Source organism: Amblyomma maculatum, chromosome 1 (assembly GCF_055883805.1).
Source record: "Amblyomma maculatum isolate TAMU_Amacu chromosome 1, ASM5588380v1, whole genome shotgun sequence".
Classification (NCBI taxonomy): domain Eukaryota; kingdom Metazoa; phylum Arthropoda; class Arachnida; order Ixodida; family Ixodidae; genus Amblyomma; species Amblyomma maculatum.
Genome location: NC_139344.1, coordinates 73,032,686 through 73,057,677, shown reverse-complemented (window position 1 = coordinate 73,057,677; position 24,992 = coordinate 73,032,686). Strand labels below are relative to the sequence as shown.

The 24,992-nt window shown below is 45.4% G+C and overlaps 1 protein-coding gene across 1 annotated transcript in view; it reads right to left on the bottom strand.

Annotated features, from left to right (window-relative positions):
* LOC146202791 (protein lev-9-like) overlaps positions 1 to 24,992 on the bottom strand; it is a 79,609-nt gene that overhangs the window by 6,835 nt on the left and 47,782 nt on the right. The window contains exons 3-6 of the mRNA XM_084588337.1: positions 21,509 to 21,682; positions 8,382 to 8,585; positions 5,996 to 6,169; positions 720 to 917 (exon numbers count right to left, since the gene is read on the bottom strand). Coding sequence (XP_084444463.1) covers positions 720 to 917; positions 5,996 to 6,169; positions 8,382 to 8,585; positions 21,509 to 21,682 — 750 coding nt within the window. The remainder of the gene's footprint in view (positions 1 to 719; positions 918 to 5,995; positions 6,170 to 8,381; positions 8,586 to 21,508; positions 21,683 to 24,992) is intronic.

Sequence of the window (24,992 nt, the reverse complement as noted above, 5' to 3'; positions counted from 1 at the left end):
CCTGCAATTCTGCCATAGTGAAGTCTGAAGTAATGTCACCAGGGGGCTCAGCCACTGATAACACCGGAGGAGGAGTAGGAATACAATCATGACTTTGGAAACACTGGTGGGCTGCATGTTGTGCAAATGACGCTTCATCCACATTCAGGGCAAGCCGAATGCTTTCGGTGTAATCAGCTACTTGAGGAGGCTGTTTCATGGCGTGAAATACTCTCCAAAGATGTCGCTTGCCCTGTGTATAGGCGAGGTGTGTTGTCGCTTGGCTACGTCTAGCCTGTTTACGTCCTGCGCTGATGAAAGCGCCGCAGCATAGATACGCGAGGCGAAGACAAAGAGATCTACTTCTGTACTGAGCAGAGCAAGGAGGCTATGGCTGAGCTAAAACTGCCCGCTCCGTATACGCTGCACACAATAAAATAACCGAAAGGAGACCTACTCTGAACAGAAGAAATTACGTCGGCTGTGAGGGACATAAATACAAAAAATCTCCGTATCCTAAAGCTGCTTTTTGCGAGGAAATAAAAGCAATACAACACACAAAATATGTATCAGTCGGTTTTAGTGCGTGTGCGTATGTGTGTGTGAGTGCGTGATTTTAGTGTTTCTGTGCGTGCGTGTTCGAGAAGTTCAAAGTCATTTTTCAAAAGCCTTTCTTTCCCGCCGCTGATAGACACTACTCTTTGTAAGAGTGCGTGAAAAGTTCATTAGAAACCACTTACATTTCATGTGCGACGGAATAGCCCAGGAGTCGTCCTCGAGGCAAGTTACTGGGCTTCCATTTCCGACCAATGTAAGGTCTGAGCCATCGCAAAACACCTGCAAGATCGTGTTCTGGCGTACGTAGCTGGTGTTCGCACTGGTGACTAGTCCAAGAGGAGCAACGTCGAAGAACTGTTCCAATGAGCAGCCGCGGCTCACTGTAACCAAACAAAATTATTCTCGTTGCATTATAACAGCACTCTATCACATAGTAAAAGAAGTTCGTTTGGCAGATGTACAGCTCATTGCTATTTGCTGAACATTTTCTTGAAAGGGTGCATTTGCATAAACAGCTCAGCACAATCCATAGGTTATGCTGCGCTGCCTAGCTAGAAAGCACTTTTCAACTACGTTGCAAAATATTTAAGCGGCCATGCCAGGGAGGCCCTAGGTTTTTTCTTTTTTTTTCTCTCATCCTATTTTTGTATTTCTGTTTTCAAGGCTTCTTGAGGCACTAGGTATTAAGAGGAAGGAAACACACTGCGCATATAAAAAGTATGAAAATATGCAGCCGTGTTATAGGACCTCCTTATGCATTTTGGCTCATTTAATAACGTCCTATACAAATAAACCATTTTATTTATTTATTTATTTATTTATTTATTTATTTATTTATTTATTTATTTATTTATTTATTTATTTATTTATTTATTTATTTATTTATTTATTTATTTATTTATTTATTTATTTATTTATTTATTTATTTATTTATTTATTTATTTATTTATTTATTTATTTATTTATTTATTTATTTATTTATTTATTTATTTATTTATTTATTTATTTATTTATTTATTTGAGTTACCAGTTATACGCGCTGTGAACGGGACTAGCACGCTGAGTTTTCGGCACGTAGATTATAGCTAGGGACGGTCAACACGTACGATTTTGTCGCATAGCAAATGTTGACTGGGTTTATTGGCCAAATCAAGCGGGTCTTTTCCTACCGATTTTATGCTGAAGGTGTAAATGTGATGTAACATTTTCTTTGCCTTGCAGCGAACTTCGCCCCTCACAAGAAGCAACTGAGCCTGTACTGTCATCTGCTGTCGCCTTTTACAGCGAGAACTGTTAACATTTCCAGGCGAATTCATAGCGTTCATCATCAACGTCCGGCCACGTAAGCGGTCGTGTGATAATAAAAGTCAGCAGTGCTATCACGTGACGTGCGCTGAGCGCGTAACTGTGCTCCCATCGTGATAGTTGCGGTAATTCAGGTTGGAAGAAGTGTCTTCAATTTTACCTAGTTGTTAGGCACTGGCAAAAGACAGGAGTTGCCAGACGATAATTCACTCTGAGCTTTACGTCTTACGCAGCAGAGTTTAAACATTCGGAAATATTTTTCCAAAAACCCCTGTGCAACACAGAAACTGCAAGAAAGCTCACGACGTGCGTTTTTTCTTCTCTTGAGAGGAGTGCCGTTGAAGTGTGCTATATCAAGCGAGATGAATTTCACTATACTGACCAAATATTGCTGAGAAGTATTCATATACACACTGGGACAAAGGAAAAAAATATTCAAGATAATTTGCATCAACCCAACCGAAGGCGTGGCGGTCCACTAAGGTAACAGGACTGGTAACATAGATGGCAACGGCGGGCTTACGTAATTAAGTGCATGTTTGTTCCGAAAACTCTTTTTTTTTGTATTTTTACGTTTTATATTTGTATTCTAGTTTTGTTGTGCATAATTTCCCCTTGTTGTTTGGCCGTCCTCTCTCTGCTGTACTAATATCTTAATGGCATAATATATAAATAAATGAAAATATTTGTCTGCAGTCACGTTCACCCTATCTAGGGCGACTGATGTACTGAGACCAAAACACGAAAACCTCCGCATTTCTCTAAGACGCCAGTATTACTCTAATCGACGCTTCGTTGCTTCCACCCCCATCCGTCGGTCACATATATGTACGAAGCAAAGCGCATCCGGTACACTGAGTCAGTGATGGCTTCAGGCCAGACAGCAGTGCAATAGATGGCTACATGTGGAAGCGTTTCGTCTGCTGCACCGCAAAGCAAATGACCTCACGTTTCGCTGCAAAGCGTGCTCGCTACGTTCGTGTCAGGAGCGCACCACAGCGTCCCTCCGCTGGCGGCTGACGTCCTGGCCCTGGCATTGCTGTGACAGTTCATCTTCGCAATAGCTGCTACCTCTTGACGTACGGCGCCAGAGTAGATTTATTTTAAGCTGAAAGCCTTAATTGGCTCATGCATGTCATGCGCAGATTGCGTCCGCAGGGAGCGGCAACAGATAGATACCAAAAATACAACGCTCTTTTGTATCAAAATTTTGATGCAATCGTTCTTTGTGCAGCGTTCAGGGTGACGTCATACCTTTTTGCTTCCCATTCACCATCCATCTTCTAGTCAGGTAGGAAGCTGGTCTGCGACAGGGGCTCGAACCAACGACATACGTACCTCCAATTTTATGCAGCTAATTGTAAAAGAGCTGCCCACCGGAGAGTGAGACAGACAACGCGCCTTTAGTTTCTTCAAAACCAACCAAGTTTCATTTCGCGGAAGGGACAGTTTGCCAAACTCTGTGTGCCAGTACCTCAATGATAAGCCGCCAAACGAAACCATGCTAAATCGCACGTCTTACTCGGTTTCAGCGCAGTTAAATCCCCTTCTGGCCACTGGGTAGTTTCTGCTTGTCACGCTTGCTCCCGAACCTTCTAGCTGTACAGCCAGTTTATGTACACATGCTCCGGCTGTTAAGCAAATTGTTTCGAGGCCGTATTATCCGTGAGGGGCCTTTGCGCGCTTTGCAAAGCTCGTGAAGGCCTTGTTGATTGTTACCTGGTGGGCGGTAAGGATGTCAGGTTTAATTTTAATTTTTTTCATTGTCTTTTGCAATGTCCCCATTTTGGGAAAGAGCGCCTCAGTACTGAAAAAGTAATGCATGCTACTAAAACTAAGCGCGATAGTGTCCTTAGCAAGATATAGGGCACAAAAGATAGTTAACAGATTATTGCTTAATATTTTAAATAAATCAATCACTTCAGAGTATACTGACTGTGAAAAAGGTGAAAGCATTTACTCTGAGCAGACATCCACAAAAAGATGTGGTACTTTTGGCAGCGAATCCGAAACTTCCCTGTGCGCCCTTCGCGGCGGCAACGCTGTGAGTTCGCTGTGTTGACATGCTTCGGCCAGTATGGTTGCAGCCGTCGTATACCTAATGGCCGCTGTCAGCAGCAAATGCGAACTAGCCTTTATCGCCACAGGCTTTGGGCCTACTTGGTCGACAGCGCTATATTTGAGCACGCGATTAGTCTGTTCACAACGTCAGTTTGGAAGGCCGTCATGTCCAAAATACTTTTCTGTGCAAGCTGCTCAGCACTTGCGTCTCACAGGTACACTATCCAGATGTTGCACAGCGCAAAAGATAGAAAGTGAGAAATTACCCGAACAGGCCACTTTCTGGTTTTTGACCTAAAAGGGTACTGTGACATAAAGAAGTCGAGTTTGGCGTGTTTTGAAAAATCCAAAACGGTGCTTTTGTCGCCGTTTTGACAGCCGGGCGCAGACAGTCAGAAAGTGGCGCCGAATACACGGAAAAAGAGTGTGACGGCCGAGGTGGATTTCAGTCTCCCTGTCCCCGAACAGGGACGCTGACATTCGGAGTGCATGCAAGGTTGAATACGCTCATAACAAGGTTTACAGCCATTATTTCACAGTCACCGGCCCTTCCTCCGATAAATGAATGCTAATATTTTGGTCAGCGCACATTCTTACCAGTCGAAGATGAAAAAAACAAGAAGCAATTACTGTTTGCTCCGTAGTCCATTTTTGCCGCGCTTTTCAGGAAATATTTCTTTTACTTCGGGTAACATGACGCCATTTGTCCAAAAAACTAGCTCAAAGCGCGTGTTTGAGACATTAACTACGACGTTTTACATTGCCTTTTTGCACAGCAGGCCGCACTAAGTTCGCGTCTCCATACAGGGACACAGCGATGCACCTGACGTCTGCTGGGGAAATTAAAACAAGAATATTTTATTATGAAATGGGCTGCCCAGTAAAGCGGCTCGAAAGTCCAACGTTTAGTACGGCGTTAGCCCGTTCCAACTCCGATGCCGCTTCGATGTGAAACCAGTTAGGACTAGCGACGTCTAGGGCAGGCGGCGCAGTTCGTCCCCCGGCGCTACATCCAGAGGCGCAGTTGCCGAGAGCTTTGCACTTGTGTAGGCATGCTGTTGGGGCCCGAGTATGGCAGGCAGTGTCCATGTGCACACCGGTGAAGTAATTGTAACATGTACCAACGAAGAAGCCATCGCGTAAAGCGAGCAGAAGCGCATAACTCTCCCAGGGTATAGCGGCGGCGGCGTCGCCGTCGTCCGTGTGCGGCCATGCCTATGAGTGCCGGCACGCTGAGCTATTCTGTGTCGTCACTGCCCTTTGCTTTGCTGACTCCACGTCACAGTTGTTTGATGACCTCATTTTGTTTACCTATGTACATGTTTTCATCACAGCGATGTCACTGTCGATGGATTTTGACACAAACGGAGTATCAGTTGCCTGGCTTGTATTTGAAATGAAATTAAAATACCTTCGCGGCCCCGTGAGATGTTGGGATTGCTTGGACACCATGTGTATAACCAGGAAAGCAATCGCATTCCTTCCGACACTTCAAAAATTGGAACCTATACTCCTTTCCTAATATCATCTCGCAGAGAGAGTTTTCTGAGCGAACGACTATGACAAAGCGAGGCTGATAACATCCGCCAACATCAAATTGCTTCGCTGCGATGGGGCTCAAATTGTTTTGTACCCTCCCACTAGCCGTTGCAACATAACTTCATAACACCGATTCCTTATGCTTAAAGCGTATAACTTCCTTTATACAGCGGCTCCTATGCGGCGTAAACCCTGCACGGGGCGGCTTTGTAAGTCGTGCTGAAATGTTACGCGCTTTCTGTTCTTTCGCGCCACATCTTTAAGTTGCAGCAGATAAGATACCCTTCAGCACTGCGCCGAAGCTCTCTTGGTTGAAAGCCCTCTTGTACTTTGTATTTAGTTATCTTTCTCGCCCCAAACTTATTACAGTTTCAATTCAGCTCAACAGCACAAATTAAAAATGAAAATAGTCATCTACTCCTTCCTGGCTTACCCAACTCCATCTGGTTTATTGTACCCTTTTTTGCTGACGATTGTGCTCTTTATCATCCCACATATCCTTTTAGTGATCATTTCGCTCTTCAGAACAGTCTGGCAAGTATTGCCCACCCACCTTCACAGTGTGGAGACTCTCCGGTCCACCGGCCGTCGGCGCCGCATGTGCGTGTCTTGTCGCCAGCCAGCTTGAAACCGCGGTCGCACGAGAAGGCGGCCACTGAGCCAATCACCGTTCCGGAATACCGTACACTGCCGTTAGCGATGTCTTGGAGGGCAGCGCACCCCACAACTGCGTCAAAGAAAGTAGCTCACCTGACGCCTGAGAAATAATGCTACAGAGGTGAGACAGTTTCATATTTCGCTCAAATCCCCCCCCCCCCCCCCCCCCGCCACCAAACATAAACAGAAATGTTACAAGCTATTCAATAGTAACGCAGACAAAAATAATATAAAATGACCAGGACGGATTATGCACAGTGCATCCTTAAGCCCTTATCATTTTTTTCCTGGAGCGTTTGGCCAGAGATCGCTTATATACTAAACAAATTTGATAGACACTTAAGACTCCTTACTTAAGGGAATTCGAAAGCATCGCTCTTTATGCGACCGCTATTCCTCTCCCAATTTTTAGAAATTCATTAAAGTTCTTCCTTTTGTTTTGCCTGCGTGTTTGTTGCACAAAACATCAGCGATATGCTTGTGGTGTCGCTAGAAAGTTTCATGAAAGTTTCCGACTCTGCACGACCTGATAGCCAGGCGTAGACGAAGTGCATTCGGTCTTTTATCTGTCTTTATTTTACACAGTGCGTCCATACCTGTGGTCATCAATCAATGTGTAGGTGCAGCCAACGCGCTTCTGGGTTACACTCGCCGATTATTATTACTGTACGCATCCCAGACACACGTCAAAGTTATACGCACCATTATGCCTCCCTCGGTGCCCTTCTATAGAGAGCCAATAACCCTTTGTGGGTTATGCGTTTCGAGCGCGCCGGGCGCGCAGAGGGCCAGGGCTCCAACGTCAAAACAGATAAATTTATGTAATTATATTACTTCTATTTTTTTTAACGTCCCACTTGCAGCCATTTTTAACGGTAGCACCGATTGTCAACAACAGCGTCAGATAACTTTTCGAATCATGGGGCAAGTAATGCTTCCGCATCAGTAATGGAGAACAGCTTGAAGCGTAGCGTTTACTTAAAAACAGCAAGAATTAAGAAATAAACATGATTTATCTTAGAATAATCAAGTAAAGAGTGCAGTTTCTCTTCTCAGACAAAGTTTATATTCGACTCGGCGGCTCACGTCATCTTTCAGTCACGTGTCTGACAGTCACAAGCTAATACCTAGGACTTGCATAACAAATATATTGAGCGCCCGCTTTAATGCAACACTCAGAAGAAAGAAGAAGAGAACGGGGGCACAGGAAAACAGTGCTGTCATCAATCAGCTATTCATCCCGCCCAGATGCAGCACATGCAGCAGTGCCCAAGGAAAGCGAATAAAATGGCATGGAATAAGAAAGACTTGAAACGTGCGCGCCAACACCACTATTACTCATTCAATCGTCTGAACCCCCCTCCCCTCAATCACTTTATAACGTAACACTTTATGAATTAGCAGTGCTGGGTTATGGTGCGCTGACACAACCACGATGACTACCTGAAGCAAATCAGCAGGAAGCCATGAAAATATTCGCTGCATACAACCATGCTCATACAAACAGTGCGGCCTTGTGCGGTAAGTTTCGATTTCTTTCCCCCGCAGTTTTAGCCCCTATGCCATCACACCTTTCACCGACGCTTGTGATAGACCTGTAGATCACATGTGCACTGTACCGCTTTGGCGTTATGCGTTTGAAATCTGAGATGGCGCATTCCCAGAAAGCGCTACGATATTCGTGCAAGTATCGTTTTAATTCTGACGAAACCAATAGACAGCGTTAGAATATTTAATAAACAATGTTTATTAAATTTATTAAAGAGGGAAGCTGCATGATCCAAGTAGTTCCCCTGAGCATATTATATATCAGTGTTTTCGGACTCCAAGGGTTGAAAAGACCCGCCGTGGTGGTGCAGTGGTTAGGGCGTTCGACTACTGTGCCCAAGGATGCGGGATCGAATCCCGGCCGCGGCAGCCACTTTTCGATGGTGGTGAAAACTAAAGCGCCCTTGTTCTGTGCGATTTCAGTGCACGTTCAAGAACCCCAGGTGGTCTCAATTTCTGAAGTCGTCCACTACGGTATCTCTCACATCCTGAGTCGCTTCGAGACGTTAAACCCCACAAACCAACCAATCCAAAGGATGAAAGGAACGAAGAAGAAAAATATAATTATGACAGTATGCCAAATGTCAAATGCACAACATCTGCTTAGACATCAAGGCAAAACTTTTTCTAATGTAACGCCGATTATGTAATGCTGAAATCAGAAAGCGTTATACTACACATGCTTACAGAGGTAGTCTCCTAAAGGCTACACCGCTATTACATGCTCTACTTACGTTTGCAGGTCGGGAGCTCGAAGAGCCAAACTCCGTTTTCTTGGCAGATGCTAAAGTCGGAGCCGACCAGGACAGTGTTCTGGGGGCAGATGTAACGCGCCGTTGTGCCATTGCGTTGGCGCCCGACGACAGGCGTCTCGCCCACCACTACGATGCCTCCTCTCTCGGTGAACTGCACAAGCATCTCTTCCGGGCACCAAATTTCTGCAGACCGAATGTAGACCAGATCATTTCAATATTATATAACCTAAATTGAATGTGAAGACCCCACTGCTGCCAATCTTCGACTATGCTCGGAAGCTTTGAATTATGTCCTACACCACTTTCAGTTTTCTATAGGAACGAGTGTTTCGAGAGGCAACGTTTCAACGGCCCTATTGTGGCCCGTTATTTAAGCACTTTATGCTTTTCTTAAATGATGTGACATGGCATAAATGTGAAAGCCGCTGGATAAAAGTTTCTGTTTACACTGTATTTCTTGTAGCGGTTGTAAATAACTAGGCTTTAAAAAGATGTATCTATGTATAAGATCACCCACGGCCAACTATCAACTTCACACTTGCGCAAATTCTTCCAAAAGCAAAAGAACGTGGGCGCTGCTCCGCGCAAGCTGGAATCTGAACACATTGCCGCTTTATTGAGAACAACGACAAAACAACTGTAGGGAGCGCAATCTCGAAAGTGTGATGGAAATCACGAAAAATGCAACATTTGAACCAACAACATAAATTTTCGGTATGCAGTGAATCAGTTAAAATATCTAATGCCATCGTGAGTTTCTTCTCCTGTCGTGAGAGAGCAGTTGTAAGCAACCCTCGGAGACCGAATCTCTCAGCGTCGTTTGACGCCTGCGAGGCAAGCTTGCTACTGCTTAAGCAATAAACGTTTCGACGTAGCAGCAGCAACACAGCAAACACGAATCTCAGGTCACGGTTCCACTGTTTTTCAGGTACTGGACGTAGCTATCTTTTACTTGTTCCACATCGCCTTGGAGCAGCTACCTTGCAGTGACTATACCTTGTCAACTGCGTATTTCAAGCCCTCATCGCTACGCCTGCTCTTTCAACTTTCCGCAGAATTTTCGTCAACGCATCAGCCCATGTCATCTCAAAACCGATAACCTCTGCTGGCGTGCCTTACTGCGAACTACCGTGAGCGCCATCTGCCAAACTGTTTTCCTCTGGCCACCCAAGGTGTGCTTCTTCGCACTTTGGCAGCAGCAGCAACACAGCGAACACGAATCTCAGGTCACGTTTCCACTGTTTTTCAGGTTGGTGACTTTTCTGTTTTGTTTCGCATCCTTGCCAAGGTCCTTGCTGCTGCTGCCAATTGTCACTAAGTTTAAATTGGTTCGGATACCTGCTTGGTGTGTCAGTCTGGTTTCCCAAAGAATAGCTTGACCTGCTTCAAGTGTGATAACAGCTATCACATCGGTTTACTGTTCAGGGTTAACAATGAAAGTTCACAAGGCCAGAACAAGTAATGACAGTGTAAGTCAATGGAAGTGCCAAGCATGCACAATTGAAAACGAACGCAGCGGCAACGTGGCCACTAGGCACACTTCAGCGCTCAAACAGGACGTAGCCACCAATTGCGCATCATGATGCCCTTGGTGGAAACGATCGACTCTCTACTCGAAATAAAAGAAATAGTGCGTGGTCTCCAAGCTTCCGTACCTCACATGTCAGACAAATATGATGAGGTTCTCGATAGACTGAAAAAGCAAGACCAGGATATTTACAACATAACGGCTCGCATTGAGCGCGTGGATAAATCAATCTAAGAAAAAGAACTTTCGCGCCTCAAAGAACGACTCAATAACCTAGAACAATACGGTCGAATAAATAACGTAAAGATTCATGTTGTTGAATTTCAAGATAATGAGAACCTGCTTGCCAAAGTTAATGTATTGGCAACCACAATTGGTGTTCCTTCGCTGAAGGAAGAAGACCTGGATGGCCTGCATCGCCTGCCATCAAAGAGAGAGCGTGGACGACCCGTGTTGATTCGTTTTGTCTCGCGCAAAACGAAAGAAAATTTGAAAAACAAAAAAAGAAAACAAAAGCGGTGAACTGGTTCAGGAGTAAGCTTGTATGATAATGTGACGCAAAAAAGCTCTGAAGTGAGCCTATAGGCAACCTGCAATGGAGTTTGCTGAGACATGTGGCGCCACCTGGCGGCCGACGGGGGCTAATACTGAGTCGGCGCAGAAGCGGACGCCGTGTAACTTGCGGCCGCTGTGCTCCTTTTGCGTTCGCTTTTGGTTATCCCGGCGAGTGTAATTTACTCATTGACTTCAATGGTCTCGTGCGATGCTTCGACTACTACGGATGGGAACAAGGATAAAAATAAGCGCAGGGGCGACGAGAAAGACTTCCAAAATCGCGAAAGAAGCTTAAGTGTACCGCTTGCTGGGATAACCTGAGGAGAATGAAGAGAGAAGTGAATGGTGGCTGTGAGAGAGTAATGTAACTGAAATTTGTTTTGTTATGGATTCAATTGCGTACAGACGCCAAGGGGCTAAAATAGGACGATTGCCCGTTTAGCGGGGGAAACGCTATAAACTTCTGACTCGGGGAGTCGCAGGCTGGTTGGGGCACTCTCCTCAGTACGCGCTCCGCGCTGTAAAATCTGGCGTGTACTGGTATATGCTGTGCAAGATCGAGTGGCATTGCCCTTTGAAAGGACGTAACGTCCAGGAAAGCAACACAGTCGCGCAGCCGCAGCATCGAATTCAAGCCGCGTTTCATCGGAGGCGAAATAAATAAAAAATGCTAGTGGATCTGTGAACCGGATTTATAATGCGGTGTCTATTCGGAACCACAAAGCCAAAATATGTTCAAAACTTCCAATTACAGATTTGAATAGGCATACTTATCTGTAAATTAGTTCCTAAGGTGCTGAAAAAGTCGAAGTGCCGGAGTGTGGCGGCCCGTGATACTGTGTACGCGGAACATGGAACTTCGTTCTATCGTTCCGCGCCAAACATTTCTTGCACCGACTGCTCAAACTGCTCAACAGTTTTTTGTCCCAGATGATAGACCGTTGCACTATTAGTAGCAACAGTAAAAATTCCTAACTCTAACGACCTCATTTACGGAAGCTTTGCCGTTGAGTGCCAGCATTTCCCGCCTGCTTTCCCCAAGCTTGAGGTACGGAGGTACAAAATGCATGCCAGTTGCTGTTGTTGTTGAGAGCTCTAGTTTTCCAACGATGTAGGAGGCACGCCCTGCTCCCCGCCCCCGGCACGCAGGCCTATGGGACGGAGGCCTGGGCCTCCGCGACTAAATGCCATGTTTCGTTGATGACGCACGCTACAACCGCACAGTGCTTGCAATCGCCACGACATCCGTAGCGGGTACCGCACCATGCCTCCATTGACCTCCGCAGCACTTTCGAAAGATGCACCACAAAGACAAGTGTTCGTCATTGTACTAAATAGTAAAGCGAAACCACGAGGAAATTATTATGCTGCTGTAATCAAACAGCAAGAACAAAAAAAGAAGTAACGGCGATAAATCTGTTCGCAGGTTCTCTCTGCACTTTCAATGTTTGGGTATGAGGTGTGAACGCAATAGGTAAATGAAAAGCTACGTTTTTAACATTTTTCAATAATTTAATGATTTCTTAATTCATCATCGCATATCTGACTGATGCCGTGAGAGAATGAATTTCGTTACAAAAAAAAAAAATCTCCGTCTACTCACGCGAAATTCAAAGCTGTGCGCGCGGGTGTTCCGTCCCGAGCGGCGCGCACTTCGCGATGACGTCGACACCGTTCACGTTCTAAACATGACCATTCTCGAAGAGGCGGTGTCCTTTCACCAGTATTGGTTTTCGGAAGTAGCTCTGAAGACATTCGATTGCCTTAAAACCGCAGAAAAAACGCGATCGCAACCCGACCGCGCCGGCTGCCTCAGATTTCTCGGCGCCGCCGTTGGCGGCGCTGAACGCTGCACTCCGCTAGCGCCGCCTGGCCACAGCAGGTTGCCTATGTGATAATCTGACACCGCAGAACAAGCGCCTAATTTGGTTGGCACGCACACGCGCTCAAGAGATGGGTTATCAGTTCACATGGCAAAATGACAGCAGAGTGTTTGTTCGAAGGGCTCCCGATGGTCTGGCGTTGCGCATCACTAGTGAAGCTGACTTATCTAAGATACGCCCACTATCTGTAGCAACTGATGCCATTCAGAATGAAGTTGAGTAGGATACCTGTTTAAAGTAAATCCGCAATTCCTGAACACAATGGAAATATGCCATTACAGATAACAATAAAATATATTGTAGTGTCGATGATTTTTAAAACCCTTTTACAATCGGTTGCTTGAAAAGATGGACTCTGTTCCATGTTTTGCCTTACTTCTGGGAGTCTAAGGAACAAAGTTGATGATGTCTCTACCTAAATAAATCTTCTTGAACACGAATTGGATGTTTTAGCCTTTACAGAAATTTGGTTCACAAATAGATTAGACATAGTTTATATAGACGACTACTCTGAAGTCTCCCTTTATAGAAAGAACAAGAAAGGAGGTGGCGTGTCATTGTATTTTCGCCAAGGAATGCCTCATGCTTTATTGGAAAAATATTTAGTTGTTCACGAGGATTATGAAATTCTGGACGTGGATTCGTGTGGTATCACAATTATGTTGGTGTATCGGCCGCCATCAGGCAGTTTATAAAACTTCTTGACGTACATTGAAAACATACTAGAAGGTCTAGTGTTGGTGAGCAATTCATTGTCGTCCTAGGAGATTTTAATATTAATGCTGAAAGGGACAGTATTGCGGCTAGAAATTTATCTGAACTGATGCTTAGTTACGGTTGCATAAACGTAATTAATGTGCCCACGCGTGTAACGCAAAATACTCAAACAACTATTGACTTACGTTTCACAGATTTTCCTCACCATGAAGTGCGTTCTGGTGTCTTTGCTTGTGATCTCAGTGATCATCTTCCACTTTTTACCCTTTTACCCCTTACAAAAATGCATGTAGGGTTTCTATAGAAATTCGAAAGCGTTGTGTCAATACACGCTGTTGAAAGTCTGTCGATAATCGGCAACATTTTGGATGATGCAGTGTTGGCCTCTTGTTGAGCGCTTATGAAATAGTGGCCCATGTGTTTCTTAAGAGCGCTTTTGGAATTCGCGCAACTGAAATTCTGTTGATTTCAGGCTCAAATGGTTCAGAAACACTGCAAGTGACGCTTTTTGATTTTCTGCTACCTTTCCACTCCTGAACAACAGAAAATAGTACACGACCATCGGTTTGCCAGGAGCAGACACGGGGTGATTTTCATTAATGCAAAAGTAGTACAGTACATCTCCTAGCTGCGATAAGTCACCACATTCTATGTTCTGCCCGACCAATCAACAATCCTGTCTGATCAGTGCTGGTTAATGATAAGCATAGTGAGGCATAAAAGAACAAAACAGATGTTGATCTTTTGAGCCCCATTATACTTACTCACTCATTAACCTACACTAAACTGACTAAATGGTTGATTGGTCGAGCAGAACATAGAATGTGTTGACTGACCGCAGCAAGGATATGTGCTGTGCTACTTTTGCATTAATGTAAACCACCTCGTGCCTGCTCCTGGCTAACCGTTGATCACGCAGCATTTTCTGTTAATCCGCAGCGGAAAGGGAACACAGAATAAAAAATGCGCGTTAATGAGAAAGAAAAAATATGCATCTTTGGTGAACCCATAACATGAGCTGGGTTGTTTATTTGCTTTATTTCAATTCATGTGCAAGGTATGACGCCAGGCTGTTCTTTGCGTAAAACGCTGATACGTCCGGGAACTCCTCGCATGTGATGCTGAAATAAACAATATAAATCATAATTAAGCTGCGGTATATACTAACCTAAAATAGAGCAAAGGCATTTGTGCGCTGCTCCACGTCATAGCTCAAGAAATTTCTTGTCTAAAATGAGTTGTCACTGTCTTTCACTGCTTAGACGGCATCGACCGCCGCCTCCACAGCTCGGCAGCACTACCACATCGTTCATTTCTCCCTGATAAACAATATATGCTGCCGTCAAAGATCCCATTGTGAATATAAATAGCAAAGCGCAGGTCACAAGCATTACTACCCAGAAAACTTGAAGCAAAATTACCAACTATAGGCACTAAAATGAGTGGAAACAAAAACAAAGACTGCAAAAATGGCGGAGCTGCACAGATTCAATAATCCACAATGTGTGACAGAGGCATATGATCTCAATAATGTGTCCGTCTCAGCGCGAGTAGCGTATCGAAAGAGTACAGCACTGTGCCGAACAATCCGTCAAAAACGGTCACCGGTAAGAAAGAAAATGTCGCCATTCCAGCTGGCGTTCCATCGGCCCCAGCGTCCGCGTAGAGACAAGCCTCATTCTCTCTCTCCCCCTCCTTTTTTTTCCGACGAGGCTGGTTTGTCTGCTAGAAATATTTACATGCGGGCTTCACCTTGTAACACACGCTGTACAAGACTGGCACAAACACGAATAGGAAAAAGTAAAGCACTCACCTAAGTGCAGACGCTCCCTCCGCCCGCGCCGGCTTTTCGCTTAGAATCCAAAACGCCTGCGACTGTTGAACTTCTTAAACACGTCCTCCTTGCGCAGAAGCTGCCGCCCAAGAGCGGAGTGCTCCGAAGAATTAAATTCGTACGTTCGCGTTCGAATTTGAACAAAACGATCTTCGTGATAATCACCAGCGAAAAACCTACATACGGTGCTTCGTTCACAGTGCAAGATGCGACCACGGTGGCGGGAAAACGCCAACTGAACTGGCACATCGCCGCACTCGGCGTACCCGCGTCTGCGTGCAAAGAAAACGGGGCGCAGAACAGCTTCGGTGAAAAGCCGCCACCCCCGCTGCGCGACTGCTGAAGCCAAGGTCATCTCCGTGAAAACAAACCACGGAGAAGGCAGAGAGCGGAGACCAAGCGGGAGCAACCCCTCCTCCCTCCCCCTTTTTTCCCCCCAGCCGACAGGAAGCGACCCTCGACCTCTCCGGACATGCTGGCGCCGTTCGCGGGGCACGGGGGAAGTGGGATGCGGACAGAAGCAAGGCGGCGGCCGAATGCTTCTTTGAAAAGAAGAGTCGCCGTTAGAAGACGCATGCAATCTTGTTTTTTTCTTCTTTTTTTTTCATACGCGAATGTTTTTGTTATGCGTGTTAACTCTATAGTATCCGTGGGATCAATCGGTGATTATTAGAACCCCTCAATGTTTAAAGTGACTTCATTTTAGCATGGTGTCCACTTTAAGAAAGGAAAGAAAAGAAAAAAATTACAGTAAAACTCTCCAAAGACATAGAGCGGTGGAGGATTCCAATACAGACTGCACCTCATTTTGCGGCAATAAGCTACGGGCAAAAATACCTATGCTTGGGCAGAATGTCAGACCCTGAAGCATATATATAGTGAACTTTGGAACTGGTTTAAAAAAGCTCTGTCCTGCCCTACATGGTAGGTTCAATCTAGGATCCTGTTTGTTAGTATGATGACTCACTGAACTTGTTTTATGATAAATATAAAATATGTCCTACCACTAAAGTTACCTTCTGCGACATACAGAAGCTGATCCATTACGGATTCTGATTGACATTCAACGATGTATTTGCATTATTAGTGGAGGCTTTGCCATCATGAAGTTTTTAGGGCATATTTTCACTGTGTTGCGAAGCTTGAGCTAAGTGTGCACCGTTAATATGTACTTTTATATAACATGAACGAGCACGCAACTGCATGCTGCTCTTATATTTCCCTTTGCAGAATGTGGCCAATAGTTGATTACAAGTGAGACCAAAAATTCATAACGAAATTGTCACATCATCCTCTTGTCATTTGTGCCTAAAACTACTTAAAAACATGGGTCAGCATGAACAGTACACGCTAATTGTTCGTGAACGTTGAAAACTGACAACAAAAAGCACATAGAAAAAATAGCACAAAAAGTCTATTGGGTAGAACACAATGAAAATTCTGTTGGCCCTGTAAAGATTGCATTCAGCTGGGGTTGAATGTCTATCGAAATTCAGTAAATTCAAAAGGCGGTCAATAGTCCAACAATAGAGTTTCAAAACTCATTTTTGTAAGGGACCCCACCCTAGAAAAACTACCGGTGTAAGTCCCACTCACAAGTATAAAAACATCAATGCTGAAACAATCAATATATTTCACACTTTTGTATTTGAGGCCGACTGGTCAGAAGTATACAACGAAAATGACCCGAATGAATCCTACAATATATTTATCGCTAAAGTAAAGAAGTTGTACAACACAGCGTTCTCACTTGTCAACCACATAAAATTTAAGGCAAAAAAAAAAAACCTTGGATACACAAAGAACTGTACAAACGAATATTAAATTAAAATAAGCTCCGTTCTACACAGAAAAAAATATCGAACAAACTGAGCTCTGACCTTAAGAAAGCAAAACTAGAATATCACGAAAGGGCATTTTACAACAAGCACAACTCAGAACAAATCTGGAGAACAATCAATAATTTACTGAGCTGAAAAACTGCAACAGTGCCTCAGTGCTGGAGTAGATAGCATTAAAGCCCAAACAGTGAAGGCAGTTTGCTAAATCATAGCTCCCTTTCACATTTTTGGGACTTAATGCTCGAAGAAGGTATTTTCCCATAACAGCTGAAAATCGCGACTGTCAGTCATTCCCAAAGGAGGTTCTCAAAATGATCTCAACAACTATCGTCCAATATCTGACCTGTCTGTGTTTGCGAAAGTTGCTAAACAACCCTACTCAAAAAATTGTGTGAGGCAATAATCTCACATTTTCTTACACAATCTCACTCCATTCGCATAAGAAATCACATACAAGTCACATATAATTGCATAAAATCTCACAGCTTCTTTACATTATCATGAATTATGGGAAATATTTTATGTTAATGATGCCCACCGTATGAGAGTCTCTGCGATTTGATGAGATTTTGTGAGGTTATTGCCCCGTAGAACTTTTGGTTTTTCAGTAGGGAAGTTGTTAACACCCGCTTGGTAATTTTTTTTTTCACAAATACTCTGTCATTACAAAGGTTCATAACGGCTTTCAGAAAAGAAAATCAACAAATTCTACTTTATTAAATATAAAGGACACATTACTGAATAATATTGAAAATAAATTGGTTACGCTCAGCTTGTTCTTAGACTTCAGGAAAGCATTTAATTCAGTTGATCACAACATATTACTTAGCAAAATTCAGTTTTATGGAGTACGTGGTACTCCACTTCAATTAATTCCTAGCTATCTAAAATCAAGACAGCAATGTACTATTGTTAATGGTGTTCTTTCGGAATACGGCCTAATACGTATTGGAGTAGCGCAGGGTTCCATTCTTGTGCCACTCCTCTTCCTGATACATATAAATGACATTGTTAACATACCCAACATACCTAACGCTCTTTATAGATACTTGAAGGCCACCGAGTGTACTACCCATGCCAGTATTTAGATATTTGAAAACGCCATCCTTGTAGCTGCTTCAGCGCGAAGAATGTCCGGTTCGCACCGGGCGAAAGCGAAGAGTGCACCTCACGCCTACGAGCGCGCGTCGCAAAGTGGCGCATCTGTAACATGCTGGCCCGCTCGCCACTACCACCCAGGCGCTGCGATAAGACACCACAGCGCCGCTATGCGAGGCGCGCTCGTAACATGACTAGCGGTGCTTCACCCGAGTACGAAGCCGAAATTTCTCGCGCTGTAGCGGTGACGAGAATGTATGCAGTCATGTTTTCGAGCGCACCTATTTGGCTCCCGTTCCTGGGTTTCAAGTCGGCGTCGGCCTCGTAACCATCTCCGCCCCCTTTCAGCCTCCCAGCTCAGCCCCCCTCTTCCTGCGTGGCGCCGACCACGCGTGCTATCTGATTGCTGCGCACGCTCACCCGTTCGCCGCTGCTTATACCCCCCCCCCCCTTCCCCCATCTTCCTGCGTGGCGGCGAAGATGCCCTCCGGTTGCCGCACCGCCGACTCGCTATCAGTGGGTCACGGTGCGTGCATCCCAAGCCGAAACGCGAGTCACGTTCTCTTCACTGGCTAGCGGCGTCAGAGGCATCAGTCAATCACTGCTATCTGTTCGTCGCGCAACGTTCCTATGGGCCCACGAGCTGTTTCCCGCATCCCCCCCCCCCCCCCCCCCCCCCCCGATAACTTAATTGCTCTCTTCATTTCTCCGACCACAAAACTTCTTTCATGACAGCCAAGAACTGTTAGTGAAGTGTTTCTTGAAGGAATGCGTGTGAAAAATTATGAAAAGTTGTCTGCAACTGTACACCCGCCCACTTTTTTAACCTGAACGCACGAGCGTCGACCGCCGAGTCGATAAGCGCCGTACGACGGAAACACAGCGGCGAAATGAGCGAGAATACGCGCGTGCGCGCAGTGAGCACTCCGGTGCAACTGTCCTCTGCCAGGCTGTTAGGGAAGCGGATGCAACCCCACCTGCTTTTTTGCGCGTTATCGAATTTCCTTCTGTTTTCGGCATGCCGCTGGGAAAAGATTAGGAAAGGCCACGTGCACTGCGTGCTTTCCTGTATGCTAGCAAGGTGTGAATTGATAAGCGAAGTAATCCCATCAGATGTCGTTGCCATCGTGCTTCATGGTAATAACGCCTTTCATCCGTTTTATTCAGGAGTGTGCTTCGTATAGAGTGAATGATGCCGCCTCGGGTTCCAGAGGAAAAGAGTAGCTGCAGTACGCATGTCTTTGCGCGGCGCATCCCAAAGACAGATCGCAAGCACATTAGATTTACAGCTAGCTACAGTAAACAGGATAATTTGCGCGTTTAGAGATGAAGGGCGCATAGGTGACGCAGCAAGGAACTGCGTTCGGAAGACGACAGCAGAAGAGGATGCCGCCTTGGTTCTTGTCGCCGAGGCTAATCCCTTCATGACGGCCGGCCAGGTTAGATATGCGGTGGGCGTAGATGTCAGCGAAGAGTTGGTGAGAAGACGGCTTTTGGAAGAAGGCCTGAAGAGTCGAAGTGCCGCCCAAATGCCGCTTCTATCGGACGCCGCGAAGGCGAAAAGACTGGACTTTGCCCAGGCCCATCTTCACTGGGCAGCAGGTGACTGGCACAATGTCGTTTTTACCGACGAGTCTACATTCTGCACGCAGTGGACCAAAGGCGCAAAGTATACAGACCAGACCTAACCAGTTTCGGCTTTTTATACTATCAATATTTAGTTAGTTTTTCCTGTTTCTGTGTTTCATGTCATTTTATTTTATTCGTTTTATTCTGGATTACAGAAACCGGAGCAAAGGCATAGGGCAAGCCTGATAAAGGCCTTTGCTCCGTATGCAGTTCGCCACAAAGGGATTACATTGCAAACATGAATAGCTATAACTGCAAATAAATCACTCGTAATCATTCATAATTAAATGTTTCTGTAATGCAGAACAAATTTAATGTAATGCATTTTCAGCAGATTTTATGAGAATTGACCTGTTACAATGTAGCAGTTTTTCAGTGCAGTTATGTAAAGAATCGTTTTAGACTTTTCTTCCTGTGAGCCGAGTTTCTTATTGTTACTTTAGCAGAATGTATTTAGTGGGACTTGTCGCTGCTTTAAATTGAGTAATTGTTTTCATCTCTTATAGGTATGACCCCCGATACATCCAGAAAGTAAGATCCAGTGGACGCAGAAGTGTTAACGTTTGGGGGATGGTAACAAAAGAGGGTCTCGGAGCACTACACAGAATTGAGGGCCGATTTTGTGCCAACTCCTACATTAGTATTATAGAGCAGGAGCTCCTTCCTCACGTCCTCGACGGCCCTTTTGGTGACGGCTTCTTCATCCTACAACACGATTTGTCCCCCATGCACACGTCTCGCGCTGCCAAAGGCCGCCTGGAAGAACTCTGTATCATGACCATGGCCTGGCCACCACAGGGTGCGGACATGAATATCATTGAAAATGTGTGGGGAATAATGAAAACTAACTGTCCAAAATGGGGCTTCACAACGCCAGCTGCGATGAATTGTGGCGCAAAGTTCAAGCCGAATGGGAGCTTCTGAAGATGGACCGCGACCTCGTACCAGCGACTCTCTTCCGCGACGCATTGCAGCGGTTGTTCAATCTGGTGGAGGTTTTTGCAGCTACTGAAGGACAACCAGAAGCCCATAGCTTGTAAAGCAGCTGTATTAGGAAAATCTCTAATACCCCTTTGTGCTAGTACGAGCAGAGGTATCTTTATGGACTCTCTCAATTTCTTTTTTTTTTGTTCTCTAAAAAGTAATAAATTTATTTCTGTTATGACAGTGGCAATGCGTCTGCGCCTTTCGTTGCAAAATAGAAGTTCCTGTTCAAGAGGAGTTCGAGTGGCAGATACCTTTAATTTGCCACAGGGAAGTGCGACGGGACCTATAGCAAAAAGAAACAAACTGTTGATACGCATGTAGTATCGCATTCCATCCAACCTGACCGTTTATTTATAACTTGATGGAAGCGTTCAGGAAAAGAAAAAAGACGATGATGATAACGGTGCTCAAAGGAAGCAGGGGTGACGTCCCGGAACAGCCTAGCAGAGGACAGCTGCACCAGAGTGCTCGCTGCGCGCACGCGCGTATTCTCGCTCATTTCGCCGCTGTTCTCCGTCATACGGCGCTTATCGACTCGTCGGTCGACGCTCGTGCGTTCAGGTTAAAAAAGTGGGCGGGTGTACATACGTGTCTTGCTCGAAATCTTTGCCTCAATCTATCGAAAAGGTGAAACAGCTGATGAGCTGAGCTCAAATTTCGCATTATGAAGTAACGTAATCGTTGGCATTTTTTTTATTGCTACAAGCTTTTTTTTTATGATAACAGCGTGAGATTTTGAGCAGAGGAGAAGAATCTTAAGCCATCTTGGCCGAGAAACAAAACATTTTCTTTCGGTAGCGTCAGGCCCGGCTAACATCGTTTAATGCTCATAGCGCTGCTGCTCCACAACATTAAACATTCTAAATATATGCAGAGAAAGCACACCCTACAAGCTGCATACAACGTAAGTATTCATATTATCGTAGCCTGCACCTGGAAAGAATGTATCTTAAACTGCTTTCCCCAAGGATGGGCTGCTCGAACTTTGGGACAAGATTCTCGTGATTCAGTGCGGATCGAAATGTGACACCCACCTTCGCAGCGCGGATGTTCGCCGGTCCATCGGCCGTTGGCACCACAGGTACGGCTATTGTCCCCAACCAGCTTGAAACCATTACTGCAATAATACTCCGCCTTCGAGCCGAACACAGTTCCAGGAGTTATCACGGCGCCGTTAACGATGGCTTCCGGGCGCCCGCACTCCACCACTGCACCACAGAACGGTTGAGAACAATTTGGCACCATGGCTGATGCCGATTCATAATCACTCGCGAGAAAAGGAAATAAAAATTATGAGAACACTCAAGCTTCGCCTAAAGAGTAAAACGAAATAGTGCTTTTAACAGCGCCTTTACAATCCAATGTTGTTGTTTTTTTCGTTGGTTTACTTTTGAGCAAAGGAAGTCGCAGTATCTGTCTCACTAGTCGGCGGACACCTACACTGACAATTAACATGTGAACTAGCGACCAATTTCACTAGGATATTGGAGTAAGTAAGAAGCGAAATAGTATGACGCTACCATGAGCGCCGCGCAAAGAAACAGCTCCGTCACGGTTGTAATACAAAATCACAAAGGTTATATGGAATCGGGTAAAAAACAATCCCATGCTCCCAAGTACTCAGAGATAAAGCGACGTGCTATGAACAGTACATTGTCTAGACGTTCTTAAGTACTGGGTCAAGACGGTTCATAGATGTTATAAAAGAGACATCAGGACAAGTTGGTACGGTGACATAATGAATGAACAGAGCTGAAGACGAGGGCAAAGATTAAAGAAGCAAACAGAACGAGCGCTGACTCGCAACTGAAGTTTATTGAAGAAAACACAGAATAACAACCCAAACCAAGCCAAACCACATACTAATAAAATACCAAAAAGTAAGTCATGACAACCCAGTAAACATGCTATGTTCAAGAAATCTAACCTCACTATCAGTTAAAGCGATAGACGAGTCACTGACGCATTCTTCAACTAATTGCATGACATGCCTGGCCTAAATGATTTCCCGGTTGATCTGCGCAGGATGGGCATCCAAATTATCTATCTGTGGAAGGAAAGGTTGGTAGCCTTCACACCCCTTACAATACGCAACCAGATCAGACCCCTATCAAGCTCTAGTGATCTCTCGTGCTCTCGTAACCTGCCCGTTGGACCCACATACACTTTATGACAAGATAACGAAATTCTGTATGTCACGCCCACTTTACATGGAATATAGGAATACTCATGCTTTACCCGATGCGTGATTTTTTCCCGGACCGTTTTCGCTGCTTTGTTCTTAACTATGCAACATATTTTTGGCAATTCATTTGATACTGAGAAAACCACATCAGCATCATACCTTTTGGCCACCTTTTAAAAATTGTGCGTTATGTCATGCACACCATGACAGGACCACAAATATTTTAGCTTCTCTTTATCCAGACCTCTTCTGCTCCCGCGAACTTGCGCACGACTGTTTTACTTTTTTGAGTACCCTATCACATGTTCTTAATATGACATGAACGGGAAATCCCACGTTCGCTAGTCTTGTTAGTTGTTGATGTAAGCTTAACCGCAAGTTATGAAAACATGATTTTGACAGGACAGATAATAAGGTTAGATTTCTGGAACGTGGCATGTGTACTGGGTTGTATGACTTGGTTTTTGGCATTTGATTAGTGTGTGATTTGGTGCGGCCTGGCTTCGGTTTTTATGCTGTGTTTTCTTTAATAAACGTCAGGTGCGAGTCAGGGCTCGTCCTGTTTGCTTCTTAGCTGCTCGTCCTAGTCTTTAGCGCTGTTTGTTCATTATGTCATAGATATTAACGTCCCAAAGCGACTCGGGCTATGAGAGACGCCGTAGTGGAGGGCTCAGAAAATGTTGACCACCTGGGGTTCCTCAACGCGCATTGACATCACACAGCACACGAATGCCTTAGATTTAGCCACCACCGAAACACGGCCACAGCAGCCGGGATCGCACCAACGTCCTCATCATCAGCGTTAGAGTGCCCTAACCACTGAGCCTCTTATTTGACCTGAGATTGCTTAGAAAAAAATGCCTAAGCCATGCCATGCAGTTCAACATTCACTGCTTTAAGATCTCAAGAGAATCAAGCAATAAAGGGGATGAAACAAAATAAATATTCTATCCGCTAACCTTGGTCAAAACCAAACGCACATTTAGACGTAATAAAGTTCAGACGATGGCTCACTTTGTCTTTAAATCCGGTCTGATCCTTTGTTAGATTAAATGTCCGGAAATGATTACAGACAAGTACATGCTTTTCTCGCGAAAGCGCTACCGGCCAACGCAGTTTGACTTTTTTTTTTCTACCACTTGCTCCTCTTCCCCTCCCACTTCAACAGCTAGACAAAAGAGGGGAGAGTAATCAACTCCACGGCCTCCTACCTGGCAGGAGCCAAAATGCTGGTCGAGTACCCCGCTTTCTCTGTCGCGGTGCTGCGGACCAATAGGGAACCAAAACTGGAGTTTGCTTCGCGACGCCAGCGCTCGGTTTCCAGCGGAGCGGAGAGGAACTACAAAACCTACGCGCATCCGCACCCGCGCTGCGCGCGGCTGTCTGCGGAGTCTGCGCAGCCCGCTCGCTCGGGAGCGCGTGCTACAGGCAGCCGCACGTGCACGCGGAGCGGGAGAAGGAGAGTGAGGACGAGGGGGGATGATCATGCGTCTGTGCGCGCAAAGCCGGCGCTCTTTGCCAGTGGTGTTGCTTATTTTTGCTCTTTTTATGTGCCCCGGCTGACATAGAGGCTGGCTGGAGGCACGCTTTTTATCGGTGCTTTCGAAAGTGAGAAATTATGATTAATTGATCGCCGCGGACATTGTTTTCAAAGAGAGCTTGTTAGCAGGCTCAGACAAAAAAAAAACATGAACGCGAATTCGGTACTCGAAGGCAGAGGCAAGCGACAGGTATTTTGAAGGACTTGAGGCGGCACCTCTTGATGTCTCTTCCATGTTGTTCAGAGAATGAAGGGTCCAGCCTTCTCGTTGAGAATTGATACGCGTGTACACAGCGACGAGTGCTCCGGGCGCTGGTTGGGGAGCTTCCGTTCCATTTGTCACTGCTCACTTGAAAGGGGCCTATTCAACTCTTTGGAAACAGACGTTTTAGGCGATGCTGCCGGCGCCGTGGTGCCTGCTTTCGGCGCGTTTAGGACGCGTTCCTTACAAAGTCACAAAGCATGCCGCCTTACCCTTTGGTTCCTGCTGACAGTGGTCAGGGGGAGTTCGCTGCTGTGGCGCTGCCATCCGAAATCAATAACTTGTCTACCTTTTAACGAGAGAGGTTTCCTAACGACCAGGATCACTGACGAGAAGCCGAGGCATGCCATTTTTTCGGCAGTTTCCTCTCTCCCGCGTGACGAAGAGCGAGAAAATGCCTGACGACTTTTCATGCAGGCGCGGGCATCTCTCCAAGTAAACCTTTGTCTCCTTAATTCCACAGCTACGCTGTGCAATCCCTAGTTCAGTTATCTCCTCTAGCGAATGCGCAGTTTTGAGCTTCCCAAGCAG